Source organism: Papio anubis, chromosome 4 (genome assembly GCF_008728515.1).
Source record: "Papio anubis isolate 15944 chromosome 4, Panubis1.0, whole genome shotgun sequence".
Lineage (NCBI taxonomy): Eukaryota > Metazoa > Chordata > Mammalia > Primates > Cercopithecidae > Papio > Papio anubis.
In genome coordinates, this window is record NC_044979.1 from 33,593,781 (window position 1) to 33,616,210 (window position 22,430).

Genomic DNA, 22,430 nt, shown 5'->3' on the forward strand with positions numbered 1-22,430 from the left:
ACAAGGAAGACAAACATTTGGAGTGTGAGTCATGACAAGTTAGAAGGGCTTGATAAATAACACCTTTGGTTTTTCTATTGAAACACCATGCTTTCAGATTAAAGACTGTAACACAGAATTTACTCTATGAGATCGGACCTAAGATATGAAAATAGGCATGCTTTAATGATATGTAAAGCAAGCCTTCAGAAGTTTATGGTGAGCAGCCTATAATTTAATGGCTTGCTATCAAAAAAAAAAAAAAAAAAAAAAAAAAAAAAAAAAAAAAGAGAATACTAATACTACTCAGAGAACAATAACAGAATCCAACATTTCCCCCAAATATCATCCACAATTTCTAACCTATAATAAATATCACAAAATATGCAAAGTAAAACTATGACACTGGATCAGGAGGAAAAGTAGTTGATAGCGACAGACCAGCAGACCCAGAGACAAATTGGGTTCTGGAGTCAGCAGACAACACCGTTAAAACCACCATTATAAATAAGGGAAAAATGGTCATAATGAGTGAACATAGAAATGCAAACTATAAAAAAAGAACATAATGTAAATGCTAAAACTAGAAATTAAAATATCTGAAAGAAAAATGTCACATGATAGGCTTAACAGTTGATTAGAGATGGCAGAAGAAATAGTCAGTTGAACTTGAAGATGGATTAATATAAGTTATCCAATTTGAAGAACAAAGAGGAAAAAAATACATTGAAGATGAGGAACAGACCTTTAGAGATATGTGCGATAATATCAAGCCGTCTAATGTGTGTATACTTGTAATTCCAGTTAACAGAAAGAGAGAAAGAGGAAAACAATATATATTAAAAATATAATAGCCAAAATTCCTTAAATATGGTGGGGAATTTTTAAGGCTGAAAACAAACTTCGGGCTTTAAAAACCTCCAAGAATTTCCAGTAGGAGTAATGCATATAAAACGCTAAATAACATAATAAAACTACTGATAACCCAAAACAAAAAGAAATGCTGAAAGTAGTCAGAGGTGTGTGTGGGGAGAAGGTCGGGGTAGGGTGATGGAATATTAGACACAGGAAAACAATGATTCAAAGACGATTGACTTCTCACCAAAAACACTGAAGGCCAATGGAACAAAGTCTTTAAAGTGTTGAAAAAAAATTATCTTAACTCAGAATTTTATCTCCAAAAATAATAACTTTCAAAAACAAAGACAAAACAAAGACTTTTCAAATAAAAGTTGATAATTTGCCATGAGCAGAACTTACACTATAAGAAATGCTGAAGAATTTTCTTTAGGTTGAAGAAAAATAATGACTAAAGAACTCAGATCTTCAGGAAAGATTGAAGAGCAGAAGAAAAGATAAATAAGTAAATGCATTTAAAAGAATATCCTTTTTTCTCCCTTAATTTCTTTAAAAGACAACTGCATTTTTTGTTTTAAAATTTTATATTGACAAATTATAGTTGTATCTATTTATGGGGTTCAAAGTGATGTTATGATTTTTTAATACAGCATGGAATGTTTAAGCTAATTAATGTATTAATCACCTCAAATAATTAACATTTTTGGTGATAAAAACATTCGAACTTTACTCTCTTAGCAATATTGAAATGTACAGCACTCAATTATTACCTATAGTCAGCATGCTATGCAACTGATATCAAAAAAATCAGATAAGGTTGTATCATGGGTTTTATAGTGTATATGGATTTGACATCTATAACAATAATCGCACAGAAAATGGGAATAGATAGGATCATGGGGTTAAGCTCTAGCATTTTAAGTCAGTTGGACTAAATATTAGCTCTAAGTGCTGTGATAACTTAAAGATGCATATGGTAATTATACGTAAATTACTAAAAACAATCCACATAGGTGTAGCTAAAAGCCAAAAATAGATAAATAGGTTGGGTGCAGTGGCTCATGTCTGTAATCCCAGCACCTTGGGAGGCTGAGACTGGAGGATTAATTGAGCCTAGGGGTTCAAGACCAGCCTGGGCAATAGAGCAAAACACCATCTCTGCAAGAAATACCAAAGGTAACCAGGTGTGGGAGCACATGCCTGTAGTCTCCGCTACTCAGGAGGTTGAGGTGGGAGAATTGCTTGAGCCTGGGAGATCCATGCTGCAGTGAGCCATAATTGTGCCTCTGTACTCCAACCTGGGCAACAGAGTGAGACTCTGTCTCAATAAATAAATAAATAAAGACTTAAAATGGATTGCTAATAATAAATAATTAACTGACTTAAAGGGGTGAAGAAAAGAAACCTGTGCATTTCACTGTGTGTAAGGTTTTACTTTAATAAAACAAGGAAAAAAAATATTCAAATGAACAAAAACAGACCCTAGTGGATCCCAGAATATTGGGAATGTGATTTAGAAATTTATAACAATTCCGCCCCCCCAACAATTGTGATGATCATCCATGTTTGAAACTATTAATGTAGATAGATCTTACCAACTTTCCTGTGGTTATGAAAAACACAAAGCCTCTTACAAGGCTGTTCTCTTGTTCATACAGACACATCACTCAATTGTGAGAGCAGCAGGAACCTCAGACTTGTCAGCTGGGGGAAGCTGGATGTGGCCTAATGGTCTCTAAGAACTATGTTATCAAAATGACAGCAGTTATGAAAGCCTTGGATAGCTTAATAGCTTGCTATTTTCTTTTTTATTGTTACATACTTCTTGCTAACTTTTATCTTCCTTCGATTTGTTTTTTATAGGCATCTGATGGAGAGACAATTATCATAATCTGACACTTCCATTTTTATAGGAAAAGAGACTGGCATGGGGAATATCAATGTCCTCTGTCAACTCAGATATTTACGGCCTAAGCACATTTAGCACTGAGGTTTTAAGGAGACAAGTCTGTGGCATATACATTATTTCTATAAATCCAGTGCTTTGAGGAAGATGGAGAATCTGTCAGAAATGTAGAGAGCCCAGTGAGACCTGCAGTACATCATTGGGCAAGTCATGAGAGATTTGATGTAAAACTGTTTCTCGTTCCTCTGGATCACCTTCCATTGTGTTGAGGCAAATAAGAAGGAAACTCTTCAGAAAAAAATGCTGATTTAAAATCAAGACAATAATTTATAGTGCCTAGTGTGGAGATTACATGTGAAAATCTCAGTGTAGATAAAAGTGTATAATTTGTAGATTATAAATACACATTTAATGTAATATAAAGAAAATTTTATAATCATTTTAGAAACATGAATTTTTTTCCAGGAACCTTCCAGGATGGTGGATAACGTTTCATATTCTTCAGGTATATAAGCTAATCAAAATCCTCTAATTTCATAATGAGTATCCTGATTGAAGGTTATTTCTCCTAAATTTCTCCACACCTGACTCTCTGAGTTGGAATTTTTTTTTTTTTCTTTCATTCAATACTTATTGAGCAACTAATGTGGTCCAGACTCTGTGATATCCTGTGAGGATACTATGCCTGCCTCACCTATCTCAATCTAATGAGAGATGCAAACAATTTAAGAGACAGTTGGGAGATCCTATATTAAGTATTGTGATGGGGAAGTACAGGTACATGGGGAAGGTTGCGTAACTCAGAGCAGAAGGAAAGCTTCCTGAGAGATGTGTTCTCTTAAGGCAAGACTTAAGGAATGATTACGATCGGGAGGGTAACATGGGAAGAGGATGAAGTACAGGATCCTGCTTCAGGAAGAAGAACAAACATGTGCAAAAGCCTAGAGGTGGGAACGGGCATGGAAAATTCAGTAAACCCAACATAGCTCAGGCTATTGAAATATTGTGTGGGATAGAATGAGAAGGTTAAGAGAGAGGCTTGTGAGGAAAGCAGGTCCCAGATCATGAAAAATGTGTAACTGATATTTAGGAATATGTAGTTTATTCCAGAAGCAACTAGAAGTCATTAAAGTGCTTTCAAAGAGGGAATGGCATGGCCATATTTGCATGATAGACAGATAATTCTCATTGCAGTGCAGAGAATGAGTTGGGAAGGGAGTTTGGAAGCATTAGGATCAGGAAGGCCAGTGAGGATATTACTGAGTAATCTGTGAGAGGTAATGGTGATCTAAACTGGGGTGGTGATAATGGAAATAGAGAGAAGAGTGGAGATTCTTGGAATATTTAAGAGGTATAATTGTAGGACCTGGAATATAAGAGAGGAAGCATTGAGGTCTAAACTGAGTTATAAAGGATGTGAATATCAAAAGAATTTCATAGAAGTGGATTCAAAAGAGCTGAGATTGCTATGAAGTAAAAATTAAGGTTTAATGGAAGTAACAGAATGAAAGGGCTGGAAGAGTAGCTGGAAGAGTAAGAATTTGTACTCAAACAGTGAACTTTCAGGTTAAGATTTCAGAGGTGGAGAAATAACAGGTGATGATAAAGCCCAGTGTATGGTATTGAGTGTCTGTAACTAAAGTGGAGTGGAGGTGAAGATCACTAAGATCACTGGAGACAGAAAGCCAAGTAAACAAGGTGTAGTGCTGCATGAGATTTCCACTTTTTTTTTTTTTTTTGAATTGTAAAATGAAGATTGAGGCAGAATCAGAACCTGAAGCTTTCACTGAAGAGAATTACCAGGAGGTCAGTTCATGAGAGAGTTAAGAAGGAATAGAAGTTTGTATAGACTAAACGACATCATACTAAATGAACTTGTCTCTATTACTCAGAAGAAACAGAAAAATTTCCTTCAGTGACATTCTTCTGACATCTCCCAGATGGAAACTCATTAGTAGAGTAGTTGCTCTTACCCAAGTTATATCTTTGACATCTCTTTACCTGAGTTAACCTCTGCTGATTCATCACTTTATTATTCCTTTAAATTCCAGTTCTCCTGATGTCCTACCAGTGGTTTCTCCTATCCTAACATTAACAGCCCTTTGGAAATGTGTGCAAGTATGTGTGCCTGTGTGTGTGTGTGTGTGTGTGTGTGTGTGTGTTCATATGTGCTGAGTGGAGTTAAAGGTCATTCTACCTGTACAGTTTTGTGTCCCGTTTTTGCTTCATAGAAATGATGATCCTTTGGCTCCAAAAGAGAAACAAAAATGAGGCATGTGCTGAGAGGTCAGCTGAATATGCAACGGACATAGACAAGCACCAAAGATTGAAAAGTAAAGTTAGAGGATCACAAAGAGCAGCGTTGGGAAGGAGAGATGTTGAGTCTCTACCCTGTTTTAGATAGATGCTGTATTTGAGATTCTGGATTTTCAGGACTTCACTGGAGGCAGAATGAAACTATAAGTTTGCAGGAGTTAGTCTTTCTATTAACAAGTGGTATGGGGCAGATGAAAGTGGGATGGAGAGACAAACCAGGATTTACAGATGCAACAATCATGAGGGCCTCTCATTCCAAAAGTAGATGCTATAAAATGGGAAATTCAGGGTCTTCTACCTGACTGCAGACAGTGACATCATTGACAGCAAAAAATTATAGCTTATAATTTCTTTGCCCTTAGGGGCCCCTGCAATTTCATTATAACGGTTTTAGGTGTTAATCGTTTTCAGCTTGGGATTCATAGAGCTTCCTGAATTTAAATACTGATGTCCCTTAACAGTTCTGGAAAAGCTTTAGCCGTCATCTCTTCCAATGTCTCTGGTATTCTTTCTGGAACTTTGAATAGCTGAATATTTCTTTTTTTCTGTCATTTACTTTTCTTACTCATTCTTTCACATTCTGGGTAATTTCTTTTCCCTGCAGATTCAGTCATTTGCTTTTCAGCTATACATCTGCTGTGTAATCCTTTCTCTGGGTTTCTTTATTTTAAGGTTTATCTTTTCAATATCTTGACGTTCTGTTTTTTAGAAAACTAAAGCCAGGACTAACTTAACTTAAAATTTCCCCTCAAACTTTCTTCAGACAAGAAAAATGCTGATAATTTGAACTAAAGACTCACGAGAAAGCTTGATAATGTTTATAAATCCTTTAAGAAGGTATAGTTCTGGACAGACATATTTCTTTGTGATCCTTTTCTAAAGGAGAGGATTTACTTCTCATTCACCTTTGCTCCGATGGTTTAGTACTCTGGGGTCCACGCTGTATTAAGGCTTTACGCTTTATCTCCTTCCTCCTTCCACCCCAGTCCTGCCATGGGGTTGTCAGAAACCATTGAGAGCAAAGCAAATTTTATCATTTACTGCCCAGTGTTTCTGCTTTCACTTCAGAGTCAGGCTCTCTACTCCTCAATTTTGAGCCAAATCAGCTAGGCATGAAAAAAGATGTTCTGATGGTATAGCTGGCACTCTTGTTTCAGTAGGAGGACCATGCTGGGTATCTAACTTGAGAGACGTTCAAGTGAAGCAGGTGGAAGTCTGCTTCTGAGAGAGAAAAGATACAAGGGCTTCCTGAGAGTGATGGTAAAAGTTACCGGAAGTAATGGGAGCACAGAGGGTTTGTATCAAGGCTCCTGAATTCACGCAGGATGAAGCAGAAATCTACTCCTTGACAAACATGGAGGTATGATCAGAAACTTAAGACAATGGCAATAAAGAGAAGGCTGGCTTATGTCAAAGAAGCATGATGTGTATCTCAGAGAAAGAGTACATTTTATAATGGAGAACAAAATACTTCTCATCAGCAACAAGACAGAGCTCTGCTCTAACATGTGTGTGTGTGTGTGTGTGTGTGTATGTATAATTCATTTATAAGGTTAAAATATCATTTTGTTAAAAGTTAAAAATGCCAATCATACTTACTAGAGCAAATGATAAATCTGAATGTTGTTTCTTAATTAAATGTTTTCTATTCCTTGGGAAAGAAAGAGAATTGCGAAAGCAAAACCAAAAACAAAGGAAGAAACAACAGTGGAATCTACTTATCATGGGAGGTAAAGTGGAATTGCAGTAGTGCTTTATCCTTGGGGGAAAGAGGAGAGGGATAAAGTGGGTGGTTGGAATTATAAAGGAGAAAATGGGGACAATAAGGACAGGAGTATTAAAAGAAAAACTTCAGCCAAATTCTATGTAAAGGAGTTTAATCGAGCAATGAACGATTCGTGAATCGAGAAGCCCCCAGAATCACTGCAGACTCAGAGAGACTCCAGGCATCCCTCATGGCCAGAACAAAGTTATAGGCAAAAAAAGTAAAGTGAGGTAGAGAAATCCAAAGTGAGGTAAAGAAACAGCTGGATTGGTTACAGCTTGGAGTTTGCTTTATTGAACGCAGTTTGAACGCTCTGCAGTGTATAACTGTTTGAAATATGGCTGCAGGGATTGACCAAGACTTCATCCACAAGGACACAAATATAGAAGTATGGAGTCCTTCTCAGGCCATATTTAGTTTGCTTTAATAGGAGATAGAAATGGCAGATAATATAATGGACAAAAATGAGAAAGAATAAATGTCAGATTATATAAAAGGGAAGAGAGACTAACAGAAAAATACACAATAAAGATGCTTGAAAAACTGAGATTACCTGAGAGATTACCTGAAGAAAAAACTAAATAGAACAAAGAAACGTGGAGATGAGGAACAGAAAAGAAGAAAAAGAGAAAAAAAAGAAGAAAATGGAAATCTTGAGAAAGGAAAGGAAGTGCAATCAATAAGTGTGTGTCTGTGACTTTTGGATTAGTTGTGAGGTTGTAGATGTATGTCTCCAAACAACATGATTTCCAGCCTTCGTGGGCACATACTGATTATCCATTGACTTCAGTGTTTCTCTCCTAGTAGTATAGAAAATTCGAGTAAAAGAGGAATAGTGACCTTCCCATGGGCAGTGAAATGAACTTTCATAAATATTTACTTAAAATTTATTGGTTTGTATAGGATTTGACTTCCTCCTTAAAATAATTTAAATGACTTAAAAATGAATCCCTTGAATGACATGTTATTTGAATAAACACCTAAAAGAAAAAAAAAAATTCTTACTTTCCCCTAAACTGGTATTGTTTAGATTCCTGTGTAGGCAGGCCCTGTGAGATTTTAGTCCAATTTGTGACACATAATTAAGAGAAACATTAAATCCATTTATTTGAAGGAAAATAAAATCCCTCACTTAAAATCTGATTCTTGCATGAATACAAGGCTATGTACTTGAGAGTATTTTGAGATATACTCTAGGTTTGCAAATATGCAAAAAAGAATCACTTGAAGGATTTCCCACATACATGTGTTAGTTTTGGATGATGTTAACTTCATTCAAAATGTGTGATGATGGTTCCCTCAAAACTAACTTAGATTTAAGATGACAACATTAGCATATATCTAACTCCATCTATGCAGATTGCCATTAAAATGACAAAGTGGTTATTTAACAAAAATAAAAACATTTTTAAAGGAAAATAAACTCTTCACCAGTGCAGTTAAATATGAAATAGTGACAGTCAGTCTTCACAAACATTGGGAGATTTCTACCCCATGTAAAGCAAGTAGAAGAGGAGCAAAAGTAGAGCAAATCTAACCTGCCACCTCATAGCAAGTGTATCTGGGAATAAGCGGAGATCTCACTGCAACCTTTGGTGCTCACCATCTGGGGAACTGGAACCTTATCTGGTGCCCAGGACACAATGACCATGGTGCATACTCCTGACTTAATGTTTTCCAGGTTACACACACACACCCCCCCCCCCCACACACACACACCCCTATCTTAGATACTTTTGGGCTGTAAATCCAAACAAAGAAAATAGTATCTCCAAATGAAAAGTGTGCACCTCCTAATTTCCTGCAATCTATTGGATCTCTTAGCTGGTCACGATTTATCCTTTTTCCTCTTCCTTTGGACCCAAATGATGCAGAAAGGGATCTATACCAATGCCTGATAGACTCTATTTCAAGCATAATTCTCCTTTTCTACGATGGTATAAACAGAAATGAAAAAGTTCATTTTCAGAATTATAAAAATGCATTCCAATTTGTAAGAAAAGTATACATATTTTTCTCTTACAAACAGGAGGAAATTTTAGAAATTTTTTTTCCATTTTGTTTAATAAATACGTGTCATAACTATAAGTAATATTCAAAATATTTTCAATATAGCAACCAAATGATACCTATTCAAAATCATCTAGGATATCTCTCTTTAGTTCCCTCCCTCTTTATGCTTAAACCCACAGGACAGCATTGGAATCAAAGGATGTGAGTTCAAGTCTTGGCTCTTCAGAGTCTATCAGGTAAGTCTTCTCCAAAATGTTGTTTAGTACTTTCATCTTTAAAAATGAGAAAAAGTATTCTGAGTTATTATGTGCAGTTAATATGAAAATTATATACAGTGACATAAAAATGCTTATCCCGTGGAAAGTTCTAAATACATTTTACTCTCCTTTTTTTCTTCTCTTTTCCTTCTTTCCACCTTCACCTTTTGGATTACTATTTTTTTCTTCTCCACCTCATAACTACATTATATACCTATATATACATATGTGTATATATATAGAATTTTCTTACACCCATCCCATTATCTATACTGAAGCCTTGTCATTTAAGTTAATCTATGCCCAGATCTGACCAAATTCACTTGTCTTCATTCTAGTTATCCCCTTTTGATGCTCTGTTGTCTCTCACATCCAAAGCTAATATTTCTCCTTTTGGGGCTCTTTTCTTGTTGGCATTTTATGTGCTATCCTGGCTCTGTGAACTCTAACTTCAGTTCCACACCAAATTCATTAACCAGTAGTGTACTCAAGAAATGTCAAAACATTGTCAGAGAAATCATAGCTGTTAATAAATCATTTAGTCTGAAATGTATAGGGTGGCGGTTAATACCATGGGGTCTAGAACCAGACCTTGGTTGAAAATACAGCTCCACCACTTCCTGGCAGTGTGAGTTTGGTCAAGTTATTTAACTCTTTTGGCCTCAATTTGCTTAAATTTCCTTGAAGTCTTGAGGTTTAAAGGGGATAAAGAATGTAATGCAATCAGCACAGTGCCTAGTACATAATAGTAGCTAACACTTGTGGAACACTCAATAAATGTTAATTCATATTAATTTGAGGATTTTTCAATTCAGTGTGAGAATTAAATAAAGCACAGGTGAAGGACATTACTGAGAATTGCTTTAATTACTTTTTTGTTTCTGTTTTCATCTCACTTTTTCATACCAACTGCTTCCTTTTATTTAAAACCTTGTAAAGTTCCTAATAAATGTGAAAAGAACTTTTATGTTTGAGATTCAGAAACTGTAGTACTTCTTCAAATATTCATAAACAGAGAAAAATAATTCTGTCAGTATGGCCACTTAGATTGTATTAGTCTGTTCTTACAGACTAATACAATGAAGAAATACCTGAGACTGGGTAATTTATTAAGAAAAGAAATACTTAATTTATTAAGAAAAGAAATGCTATGAAGAAATACCTGAGACTGGGTAATTTATTAAGAAAAGAAATTGACTGATAGTTTTGCATGGCTGGGGAGGCCTCCGAAAACTTACAATCAGGCAGACGGCATCTCTTCAGAGGGTGACAAGAAAGAGAATGAGTACCAGGAGGGGAAATGTCAGATGCTTATAAAACCATCAGATCTCATGAGAACTCCCTCACTATCACGAGAACAGCATGGGGGAAACAGCCCCCATGATCCAATTACCTCCCATGGGTCCTTCCCACAGCACGTGGGATTATGGTATTACAATTCAAGATGAGATTTCGGTGGGGACACAAAGTCAAACCATATCATAGATATACTCATTTAAATTCTGAAGACATGCCTAAAAACTGTTTACTAGAATGAATAATATAACATGTTGTAGATGAAGGTGACGGAAAAGGTTTTGAGTACAAAAGTGTTTTTTTACTTCTAGCATTTTGAGTTTTATCAACAAGTGAAAAGTATTAATCTGGCAAGCATTAATTAAAACTCTTGACTTCAATATTTCTGTAGGTAAGTCAGATCTTTCTGTGGTTTGTGTAATTTTCATTGCAAGGCTAAAGCTTTAAATTTGGCATTCATACTTCTGTCAAAATTCATTTTAAGTCATACATAAACATGTCATTTGCATGTTGATTAACTGCCACAATTTCCTCTGTAACAATCTCAGTTTGGAAGTGCACATAAATCACAGCTGAACAGATTTCTATTAGTTTCAAACTCACATATGAAGTAATTGTTGTTTTTCTGAAGAAAATCTGTAGTCAATGTGCAAATTATACATTTTGTTTATACAAGCAATCTAGAATGGATGTTTTAATTATGCATTTGTTTATATACGAAACTTGGACTTACAAATCAAGCACTATAAATATAGAAAATATCTCTCCAAACTGAAGTGCAAACTTCACGTGATCAAATTAAACAGTTTGGCTTCTGGAAGCAGTTAGCCTACTCAGGCAATCGTACCCAGTAGCATTACCTTCTGCGAGCCAGGTGAGGGAGCTCTTCCCCACAGTATTCTGAACTAATCTTGCAGAAAAAAATCAGGCGCCAGAAGGCAGCCCAGTCAGAGAAAACACCCTACAAGTTCAAGCAGCATCTTGGCAATGCTGCGTTTGGAGACCATGAGAAACATAGTTAGGTCCTTTCTTGAGTTTGTGAAGGTTTTCAGAGATTCCAAATAGTTTTGGAGGAAGACTAAAGTTACAGCATCCACTCAGAACTTTAAAAAAAAAAAAAAAAAAAAAAAAAAAAGAGGGCTTTCCATTTAGTAAACCCATCCAAATGCACTCTCAGCCTACAATCTCAAGTCGCCTTAGGGACTGGACAAACTACACTAACCAGGAGAGCGCCTTCTGGACCAGCTTCCTCTGGGCAGGTCTTTAAGGCTGCTGAGTTAGGAAAGCCTTTACTCCTGGGTAAGATTCTAGGAGGTGGAAGATGCCACAGCTGTGAACATGTGGTGGACTTTTAGAGAGTTCTAAAAAAAAAAAAAAATTTTTTTTCATGATCTTGGAATGCTGATGTTTGAACTGCCTCTGCACTTTTTAAAGAATGATTTGGGCTATTTATTTTTGGAATTCAACAATTAGAATTATGTATTTCTTTAAATTCAGCTTTAATTTGCACTACAATTGTTATGAGCCTCCCTTTTTTACTAAAAGCATTATGGATAGCATGAAAATTTTTTTTTAGTAAACAATGATACTGAGGTTGCATACTCCTCTACCTTAAGACAGAATAACTATTTACGTAGTGACTATATTAATAACAGGTGGGTATATTTTTTAAAGAAAAATTTTCTGAGTTAGTTCTATGTTTACACACAGAAATTTTGAGGTGCTCATCTATCACAATCACTGTCATTAATGACAAAAGTAGAAGCATTATGCTATTGCTTTCAGCAAGTCAATGGACATTTCTTAGTTTTAGCAATGAGCTAACAATAAAATCAGGGTTGATATTGAGCTGTGATAAAATAAACAGTTCACATTAATTTTTCTCAGGAATAAATAAAAACATAATCAGTAAACATAGGTTATCATGTTGAAATAATATTTTTTGTTGTTGTTGTTTGTTTGTTTTTGAGATGGAGTCTCGCTCTGTCGCCCAGGCTGGAGTGCAGTGGTGTGATCTCAGCTTACTGCAACCTCCGCCTCCTGGGTTCAAGGGATTCTCCTGCCTCAGCCTCCTGAGTAGCTGGGACTACAGGTGCCTGCCACCACGCCTGGATAATTTTTTGTATTTTTAGTAGACACAGAGTTTTACCGTGTTAGCCAGGATGGTCTCGATCTCCTGACCTCGTGATCTGTCCGCCTCGGCCTCCCAAAGTGCTGGGATTACAGGCAGGAGCTATTGTGCCCAGCCAACGATGGTATGTTTTAATAGATTTCAAACATTCACAAAATGATTGAAGAGGGAATGTATGTTTTGAGGGAAAAGAAAGAAAAATGAAAGTATATATTAAATAGAGAGAGAGATACACACATGACCAGATAAGGCAGTATGGTGGAATAGAAAGTAAAGGAAAAGAAATGGGGAAGAAAAATAGTTTACGAGTGATAGGCCAGTAGAAATTACTTCCATTTTTCTCATGGCAAAGTTCCTTCCTGGTTTCTTGAATTAAAAAAATTGTTATGTGAGAAATATTTCTGTTGCATGGAAATACATTTTGTTTTGCTTCCATATTGAATGAGGAACATGAATTCCTTCAGTCAGAATGTCAAAGATAATTTTTTCAGAAACTAATACATACATTTTATTAAGCAATTTTTTCCAGAATGTTTTCAAGGTTAGCATGCTGCCATTTTGCCTGGTCTGCTCAGCTCCAGACAACTGGATGATTCGGCTTCCTCCTCCTCCGCCTTTTTTGGCCTCTTTTTCCCTCTACCATCATCTCCATCTCTCCCTAAATCCACACGCTTCTTCCTTCCTGGATGCCTCTTCATTCACTTACTTCTTCTATCTTTGTTCTCCATGTGTCTCTTGACTTTTTATCTCTGCCATTCATATTCTATATTTTTCTCTCTCTTTCCCTTTTTCCTTTCTGCATTGCGAGCTATATAAAGTAGACCTACGAGTTTTGAAAGATTTGGCATGTAAATTAATAAAATTTTGTGGTTTTGTTATAATTTCAAAGTAGGGTGATTTTAATTTAAACACAACAATCAAACTGAGGCAGGATAAGTAAGATTAGGGAGCTGTATTAGTTCATTTTCACACAGCTATAAAGAACTACCTGAGACTGGGTAATTGATGAAGAAAAGAGGTTTAATTGACTCATAATTCTGCAGGCTGTCCGGGAAGCCTGGCTGGGAGGCCTCAGGAAATTTACAATCATGGCGGAAGGCAAAAGGGATGCAAGTAGGTCTTACCATGGAGGAGCAGGAGAGAAAGAGAGAAGGGGGAAGTGCCACACACTTTTAAACAACTGGATCTCAAGAGAACTCACTCACTATCAAGAGAACAGCAAGGGGGAAATCGGCCCCCATGATTCAATCACCTCCCACCAGGCCCCTCCTCTGTTACCTGGGGATTATAATTCGAGATGAGATTTGGTTGGGGCCACAGAGCCAAACCATATCAGCGGCCATACTGACTTTGTCCCCTTGAGAGGTGACAATGTGCTAGCAGCCCTCACTCTCGGCGCCTCCTTGGTTTTGGTGTCCACTCTGGCAGTGCTTGAGGAGCCCTTCAGCCTGCCACGGCACCCTGGGAGCCCCTCTCTGGGCTGGCTAGGGGGAAGCTGCCTCCCTCTACTCGCGGGGAGGTGTGGAGGGAGAGGCACGGGCAGGAACCGGGGCTGCCAGGGTGCTGGCAGGCCAGTGCGAGTTCTGGCAGGTACAGGCCGGGCTGGGCGGGCTCCGCACATGGAGTGGCCAGCCAGAGCTGCTAGCCCAGGGTACTGAGGGGCTTAGCACCGGGGCCAGCAGCTGCGGAGTTTGCACCAGGCCCCTCAGCAGTGCTGGCCCACTGGCGCTACACTTAAACTCTCACTGGGTTTAGCAGCCTCCCCGCGGGACAGGGCTCGAGACCTCCAGTCCGCCATGTCTGAGCTCCTCCTCTTGCGGTGGGCTCCCGACGGCCTGAGCCTCCCCAAGGGGCGCCACCCCCTGCTCCCTGGCCCCCTCCCATCGACAGCTCAAGGGCTGATGAGTGCAGGGGCAGCTCGGGACTGGGGGGCAGCTCTGCCTGCTCTCCCAGTGCAGGATCCACTGGGTGAAGCCAGCTGGGCTCCTAAACTGGATAGGGACTTGGAGAACTTTTATATCTAGCCAGAGGATTGTATGTGTACCAATCAGCACTCTGTACCTAGCTAACCTAGTGGAGACTTGGGGGACTAGCACTCTGTGATTCTGTGTCTAGCTCAAGGATTGTAAATGCACCAATCAGCACTTTGTGTCTAGCTCAGGGTTTGTGAATACACCAATTGGTACTCTGTAACTAGCTAACCACCTAGTGGAGACTTGGAGGACTAGCACTCTGTGACTGTGTCTAGCTCAGGGTTTGTAAATACACCAATCAGTACTCTGTATCTAGCTAACTGTGTTTAGCTAACCTAGTGGGGACTTGGAGAACTTTTCCGTCTAGCACTCTGTGTCTGGCTCAAGGATTGTAAATGCACCAATCAGTACTCTTTCAAAACGGACCAATCAACTCTAAGATAGACCAACCAGCTCTCTGTAAAATGGACCAATCAGCAGGATGTGGGTGGGGTCAGATAAGGGAATAAAAGCAGGCTGCGGAGCCACTCGGGTCTCCTTCCACGCTGTGGAAGCTTTATTCTTTCACTTTTTGCAATAAATCTTGCTGCTCCTCACTCTGGGTCCACACTGCCTTTATGAGCTGTGACACTCACTGTGAAGGTCTAGAGCTTCACTCCTGAAGCCCACGAGACCACAAACCCACCAGAAGAAAGAAGCTCCAGACACATCTGAACGTCTGAAGGAATAAACTCCGGGCACATCATCTTTAAGAACTGTAACACTCACCGCGAGGGTCCACGTCTTCATTCTTTAAGTCAGTGAGACCAAGAACCCACCAATTCCGGACACACCCTTGTGTGAAGCCCCACAGGGCCCTCCATAGACAGCTCTACATCCCTTGCATCCTCGTGTGCATCAGTACCTCTTTTGCAAGATAAGCAGTCCTGCAGGATACCAGCAGACCACCAACCAGATAGTTACAAGTTCCTGACATCCAGTGTGGCCTGGGAAAGAGAATAGAAGTTTCTTATTCCTGATGGAATTTCCCCATTCTCCAAGCAATCAGCACCAGAGAAGCTATTAGGTACAAATTCCTGCCTTGGGGGAAGAAAAGGGGGAGGAGAAAGGAAAGGGGGTGGCCAGGGGCTTCTCTGGTGTCCTGCATATGCAACTAGGCTGAAGGTTTCGCTTTTAGTAACGTTTTCCTAATTTTAATAATAATAATAAAAAAAAGCACCCGTAGGTGGAGATTTTATATGCTCATGATACACACGATTTGTGTTAGGGCATGATACATGCAATGTGTGTTACAGCTAAGCGCGTGCTCCAGCAGCAGGTCTGCCTTTGCATACTTGACCTTTCCAGGTCGTATTTTATGAAAATGTATGTACAGCTTCTATAAAAGGAATTCCTTTGAGGCACTAACTGCTGTCTCCCTCTGAGTAGCTTGCTCTGCCTCTCAGAGTGTACTTTTGCTTTGCAATAAACTTTACTTACTTTAGGCTTGCTCTCAAATTCTTTTGTGCGGTGAAGTCAAGAATCTGTACATGCTCACCAGCAACAAAACCACAGTGAAGTAAGGATATGAGTGATGTGTGTGTGTGCATGCCCACGCATGTGTGTGCGTGCATGGTGTACATGTGTGTTGTTAATGTTGCTTAGAATATTCTCCTCCTTCACCATCTGACAGTCTCTGGTTCCTCTGGTTCATCCTTCAAAGTTTAGTTCCAATGTCCTTGAAAGTCATTTCTGTGTGCTCGCCTGCTCCCAGTTTAAATTATATCTTTCTACTACACTCCCTTAATAATGACCATTTCTCAAGTTTCTTTTATATGCCAAAGTTGTGCTTCAGACTTTATAAACATCTCATTCTAACAGCAACTTTTTAAGTATGTCTCATCACCCTTAATTTACAGATGAAGAACCATGGCTCAGAGAGGCCAAGGAATTTGTATCAGGTACTCTGGGCAAATACTCTCCTGCCTCCAGGACTTCGTACTTGCTGTTTCCTCTGCCTGAGACGCTCTGACTCCAGATCTTGGCATGGCTGGCTTCTTATTTCTAGTCATCTTTCCACTCAAAAGTCACCTCTTCGGAGAAGCCTTCCTTGATTACCCACTCTAAAGAATTCTGTATCATACCTGCCTGTTTTATTTTTTCTCTATTTTCTGAAAGTAACTCGTCTGTTTACTTGTGATGGTTACTATTGAGTATCAACTTGATTGGATTGAAGGATGCAAAGTATTGATCCTGGGTGTGTCTGTAAGGGTGTTGCCAAAGGAGATTAACATTTGACTTAGTGGACTGGGAGAGGCTGACCCACCCTCAAACTGGGAGGGCACCAGCTAATCAGCTGCCAGCGTGGCTAGAGTAAAGCAGGCAGAAATTGGAAGGACTTGACTTGCTGAGTCTTCCAGCCTCCATCTTTCTCCTGTGCTGGATGCTTCCTGCCCTTGACATCAGACTTCAAGTTCGTTAGCTTTTGGACTCTTGGACTTACACCAGTGGTTTGCCAGGGGCTCTTGGGCCTTTGGCCTCAGATGAAGGCTGCACTGTCAGCTTCCCGATTTTTGAAGTTTTGGGACTTGGACTGGCTTCCTTGCTCCTCAGCTTGCAGAGGGCCTGTTGTGAGACTTTACCTTGTGTTTGTGTGAAAATATTCCTTAATAAACTCCTCTTCATATATACATATATCCTATTAGTTCTGTCTCTCTAGGGATCTCTGACTAACACAATTGTTGACTTATATATTGTTCATCTATTCCACTAGTTTTAAACAAGCATAAGAGGAAGGAGCTGGTCAACCTCCTTCTCCACTGTACCCTCAGCTCCTGGAACAGTGTCTGGGGTTATCATAGATGCTCAGAAAGTATATAATGAATAAATAAGTGAATGAATAAATAAATAGAGAAGTCTTGGACCTGGCCCTGTGACTTTTCTACTTCATGTTCTTTCCACCCCATCTTAATAGTCTGTACATCATTTAAGATTGTTTATACTGAAATACCCATATTCTTAAAAAGTTACGCTAATATTAATTGTATTATGTCAGGGTTCTCCAGAGAAACAGAACCAATAGGCTGTATGTGTGTGTGCATGTGTATGTGTGTGTAGAAAGAGAGAGAAATTTACTTGGACAAATTGGCTCACTAAATTGGCAGGAGGTCTAAAGAAGAGCTGGTATTGCAGTTGAAATCTAAAGGCAGACTGCTGGCAGAATCCTCTCTTGCTTGGGAAGGGCAGTCTTTATTTAGACTTTCAACTGATTGGATGGGGCCCACCCACAGACAGCAATCTGCTTTGATCAAAGTCCACCAATTTAAATATTAGTATCATCCAAGAAATCCTTACAGAAACATCACTTATAGTCCTCAAATAACCAAACTACATTTTTCACCTTAATGAAGAAATGAAATAATTTAAATCAATGGGCATTTGAAAATTTAAAAATTTAAGCATTAAGTGACTATGACATGCAGGGCTCTGCTTGACACTGGCCTTAAATAGGTGAATGAAATAGACACATTTCCTGTATTCATAGAGCTTATTTGATGGTAAAATAAACATATTCATATTATCATATATGATTTTCATGTGTGATATCAAAAGAAACAACCTAAATTTTCTCCACACAGTGTCATGATTACACATTTATAGAATTGGTTTTTGTTTCTCTTCACCCTGTAAGTGTGTCTTCAGCCTTCTCGCCCTTTCCTAACGGTTACATAGGCAAAGGGCACAGTTGTGTTTATTAGAACCTCAGTATTATTGCTGGTTAATTTGGATGAGTGACTGTTATGCTTAGGGCTTCAGTGTCTTTATTTATAAAATGAGTGTAATACTTTCTATATTGTCACAATAGGATGGAAATGCAGTCAATAGACAGATAGAAGATTTTAATGGCAAATGGTTAGGAAACCAGAGAGGCAGAAAAAACAGAGAACAGACACGTAAAACAGGAGTTAGCACAGTGAGGTTTCAGAGGCAGTTGTGACTTCTCATATGACCTCAGCATTGCAGTGAAATTACATAGCTTCAGATGATACTGCCTAAATGGAGCAAGAACACCATCAGGTAGGAGAAGCTTCCTTTGCCTTTCTCTTTTTTTTTTCTTTTTCTTCATGGTATCAGCTAGGCTGTTCTGGAGATTCTGGCTACAGGCCTGCTTCCTCACTAGGTGCAAATAACTACTGCAAAACAAAATTAGCACCTTCTTGAGTGTTTACATGGAGGTGGGATGAAGTGAGGTTCTATTACTCACACTCAGGCTTCAGCAGGCCTGGGCGTCAAGCTCTGTGAGTACCCCTCCTGCAAACAACTATCTCACAAAGATAATATGAAATGTTGGAAACACCTAGCACATAACATGCACTCAATCAATTAAAAACTGGAATGTTATGACATGTATAATTTTGTCCATAATTCTATAGGTATATTGCTATGTTACCAGATTGACTTGAAATGATAATATTCTATGGGTTGATTTCTTTTTATTACTAAAGTCACTCATAACAGCAAGCTATTGTTATTGTCATTCTGTGTGTTATTACTCAGTGCATTATTCAGCATGCTATACCCAGAATGGATTCAGAATTTTTATATTTCTAACCTCTTGTGCATTTACTATTCCTACGTTCCCAGGAAAAAAGGGGGACACTATTCCTCTTTGCATGTACCTAATACTGGTGGGTACAGGATATTTTACTCATTATATTGAGCAGGAACAAGAGTGTAATGTACATGCTTAAAGGCGATTCAAATATTTAATTGGTTTTAGTAGGAAGGCGATTTTCCTTGATTCTCTTCATGTTAAGAATAGCAAATTATACTATCTCTGAATACAAATTGTACATTTTAAAAAGTCATTCAGTTGCATTGTGTTACATATAAAAACATGCAAAACTTGTGATTTTCTTTTTATGTAGACTTATTTGTACTTTCCACAGTCTAGATGTAAAACCACTTTGTATTCAACCCCAATTACTCTTACCATATGCAGAAACTGTTAGCAGGATAGCTGTCTGTTGGTAAAATTAAGAGTTGATTAAATAAAGAATAAAAACAAATCTGATCATGTCATGTCTCTCAAACAGCATGACACCCCCACAAGCAGACACACACATGCAGACACACGCCCCTTAAATGCTTCATTGACTTTATTTCTCTCTCAGGGTGGAGACAGAACTCTGTATCATGCCTCTGAGGCCCTTTAGGATGTGGATCCCCCATGTCTTCAGCCCCATTCATGCCGCAGTGCCTTGGCACTCTCCACGTTAGCCACAATGACCTCCTTTCAGCCCCCTCAACTGATCATACCGTTTCCTGCCACCATGCCTTAGGACATGGGTGTTTCCTCTGCCCACAATAACCTTTCCCCTCCCTGCTTAGTTAATATCTAAGGGTCCTTCAGAACTTCTTTATAGAAGTTGTTTTCAATTTCTGGTTTAGTTAAAATACTCCAATCATAGATTCTAAGCACCACATATCTCTCCTTCAGATTTGTGCCCATTGCAATTTCTCATGTGCTTATAGGAACTTTTAATTACTACGCCTGCCTCCCCATCCTCATTAAACTGTGTGGGCTCTGCAAGATGGAGATAGAGTCCTTGTTGGTTTCTGCTCATCCTTGCATTCCCTAGTGCCTAGCACTGTGCCTTGCAGTAGTAGAAATTGACAGGTATTTGTATCAAAAAAAAAAAAAAAAAAGAAAAATGAGCATGAGCTGTGTGTGAATGAAATCATTGTAATGTTGGCCAAGTTTCCACAAAATGTATTTGTGCAGAACTATCAGAAGACATAATACATAGTTTAATTTATCTATTTGAAATATTGAAATCAAAACATTTTTGTGAATGAAGTGCTAATAGTTTCTGCCCTTGCTTTGAATTCCTTAGGGCAGCTACTAATTTGCCAAATGCCTTTTATGAAAATGTTTGCATTTTCTTTTATTTTTATTTGTTTTCTTGTCATCCTTAGGGAGCAGAATGCCTGTCTGACTCACTCTGACAGATCCGCTATGGCAGGTCTGCTGTTGTAGAAAATTCTCCACCCCAGGGGCTTTCTCTCTCTTGCAGGGAAGGCTCATGAGCAAATGCTGTCATTAGCAACCATGCATTGTTGAAGACATATAGTGAGAAAATATGTCAGGCATTGTTTCAGTGTACCAATTTTAGTAGAAAATCACGAAGAATTTTTGAGATATTAACTGTAGATTAAAATAACCTTTAACCTAAATCTTGAGAGTTTCCCATGGTATTTTGATTTTCTTTTGGTCTTTCTTGGCCATCTTTTAAAAATTAAATCATTTGCTATTGTTTTTCTGGGAAAAATGCTTTTATCTGAGGATTTTTCTAAGCTGTACCGTTAGATTTCACTTCCCTTTTTACATAGTCTATTTTATACCTATTGGTTTAAAATCATCAAAAGATCCGGGCGTGGTGGCTCACACTTGTAATCCCAGCACTTTGGGAGGCTGAGGCTGGTGGATTGCCTGAGCTCAGGAGTTCGAGACCAGACCGGGCAACATGGTGAAACCCTGTCTCTACTGAAATACAAAAAACTAGCTGGGCATGGCAGCATGCACCTGTAATCCCAGCTACTCGGGAGGCTGAGGCAGGAGAATCGCTTGAACCCAGGAGGCAGAGGTTGCAGTGAGCCAAGATTGTGCCACTGCACTCCAGCCTAGGTGACAGAGCGAGACTCCAACTCAAAAACAAACAAAAAAACACACACACATAACAAAAATAAAATAATCAAAAGACATCTTTCCTAGAGCTTGGACAATAGACATATCAAGCTTCCTTACAGAGTAGCTGTATTTTTGTAAATGTGCAAATATACCTCACTGTTTTTTGCGTAACAGATAGCAGGTAAATATTTGCTAAATTAGTAAGTGCTTAAATAGTTATATGTATATGTACTTTTTTCCCCCACAAACCATTCTGGGAAATAGTAACACTTTACATAATTTGGTGAAGATGTGTTGTTGCTTTTTAAAATTTTCTAAAGCTATAAACTAGAGTAATAATACTAAGCTCTGCGTGGGGCTACAAACCTGGGTGAATGTATAGACTTGACCAAAAAAGGAATTCCCTATACAAATAACAGTGCCTAGAATAATAGTCAGGATTGAAGGCTGATTTGTTATGGGAACTTCCAAGATAATTGTTTTCAGACTGTTTTCTTTCAGGTTTTAAGTTCAAAGGGTATCTATATATGGTTGATTATAAAATAAATATTTGGCAGGAAAGGGTTTGAAATTGAAGTATAATAGGTAGTAGGAAAGGGGCCACAGGATGATTAACACTTGGGCTTGTAAATAAATAGTTATAATGGGAATTCTCTTATCTAACTCTATTAGAATCTGTATTTGGTTACAGAATTAAAAAGCAGTGAAAGTAAGGAATCATTGAAAAGTTAATATATACCTTAAATACTTATTTTAATCTAAAATATATAAATGTTCATTTATTCACCAAGCTTTTGGGATGAGGCCAATAACATGAGTTCTATTTCCTGAATGAAGGTCCTTACCTTCTTTTTTGCATAGACCACACACCTATAACATATCATTTACGTTTCCAGTTTGGTGTTCATTAAAGTTAAGAACTTAACACTTAATAAAGCAATCTAAAAGCATAAGCATTTTTAACTTTTTATCATAACATTTTATAGTTTTCTTACATCTAACTTAACATTTTAAAAATCAAATCTTTCTGAAACATTTACAGAAATGACTTTATTTTCATAATCATATCTCATCACTTTTTAATATAATGTTAATTTGCATAATTACAATGACAAGTACAAGTGACTTTCACAAGTAAAGAAGCAGACACAACTGGTTTTGACTCTGGTAAGCAACACTACTGGAGGAGAGGGCTGGAAGCAGAAGTGCCTGAGTCTCCTATGGAGTAACCTGTCAGTAACTGGGCAGCCCTTTGGCAGTCCATGT

The 22,430-nt window shown here is 38.3% G+C and overlaps 1 protein-coding gene across 1 annotated transcript; it reads left to right on the forward strand.

Moving 5' to 3' along the window:
- The first annotated feature begins 2,128 nt into the window (after nt 1–2,128).
- Nucleotides 2,129–20,723, forward strand: C4H7orf77 (chromosome 4 C7orf77 homolog). The gene is made up of 4 exons (XM_003896537.3): nt 2,129–6,419; nt 9,017–9,073; nt 15,979–16,052; nt 20,453–20,723. The coding sequence occupies exons 1-4, from the start codon at nt 6,339–6,341 to the stop codon at nt 20,511–20,513; spliced, it is 273 nt and encodes a 90-aa protein (XP_003896586.1). The 5' UTR covers nt 2,129–6,338; the 3' UTR covers nt 20,514–20,723.
- The last annotated feature ends 1,707 nt before the right edge of the window (nt 20,724–22,430 follow it).

Excerpts from the sequence above, each read along its gene's own strand:
- C4H7orf77 (XM_003896537.3), top strand. The coding sequence starts at position 6,339 with ATGGGAGCACAGAGGGTTTGTATCAAGGCTCCTGAATTCACGCAGGAT. Across the intron at positions 9,074-15,978 it reads GGCTCTTCAGAGTCTATCAG|GCTTGCTCTCAAATTCTTTT; the intron begins GTAAGTCTTCTC and ends TACTTACTTTAG. Across the intron at positions 16,053-20,452 it reads AGCAACAAAACCACAGTGAA|GGAGCAGAATGCCTGTCTGA; the intron begins GTAAGGATATGA and ends TGTCATCCTTAG.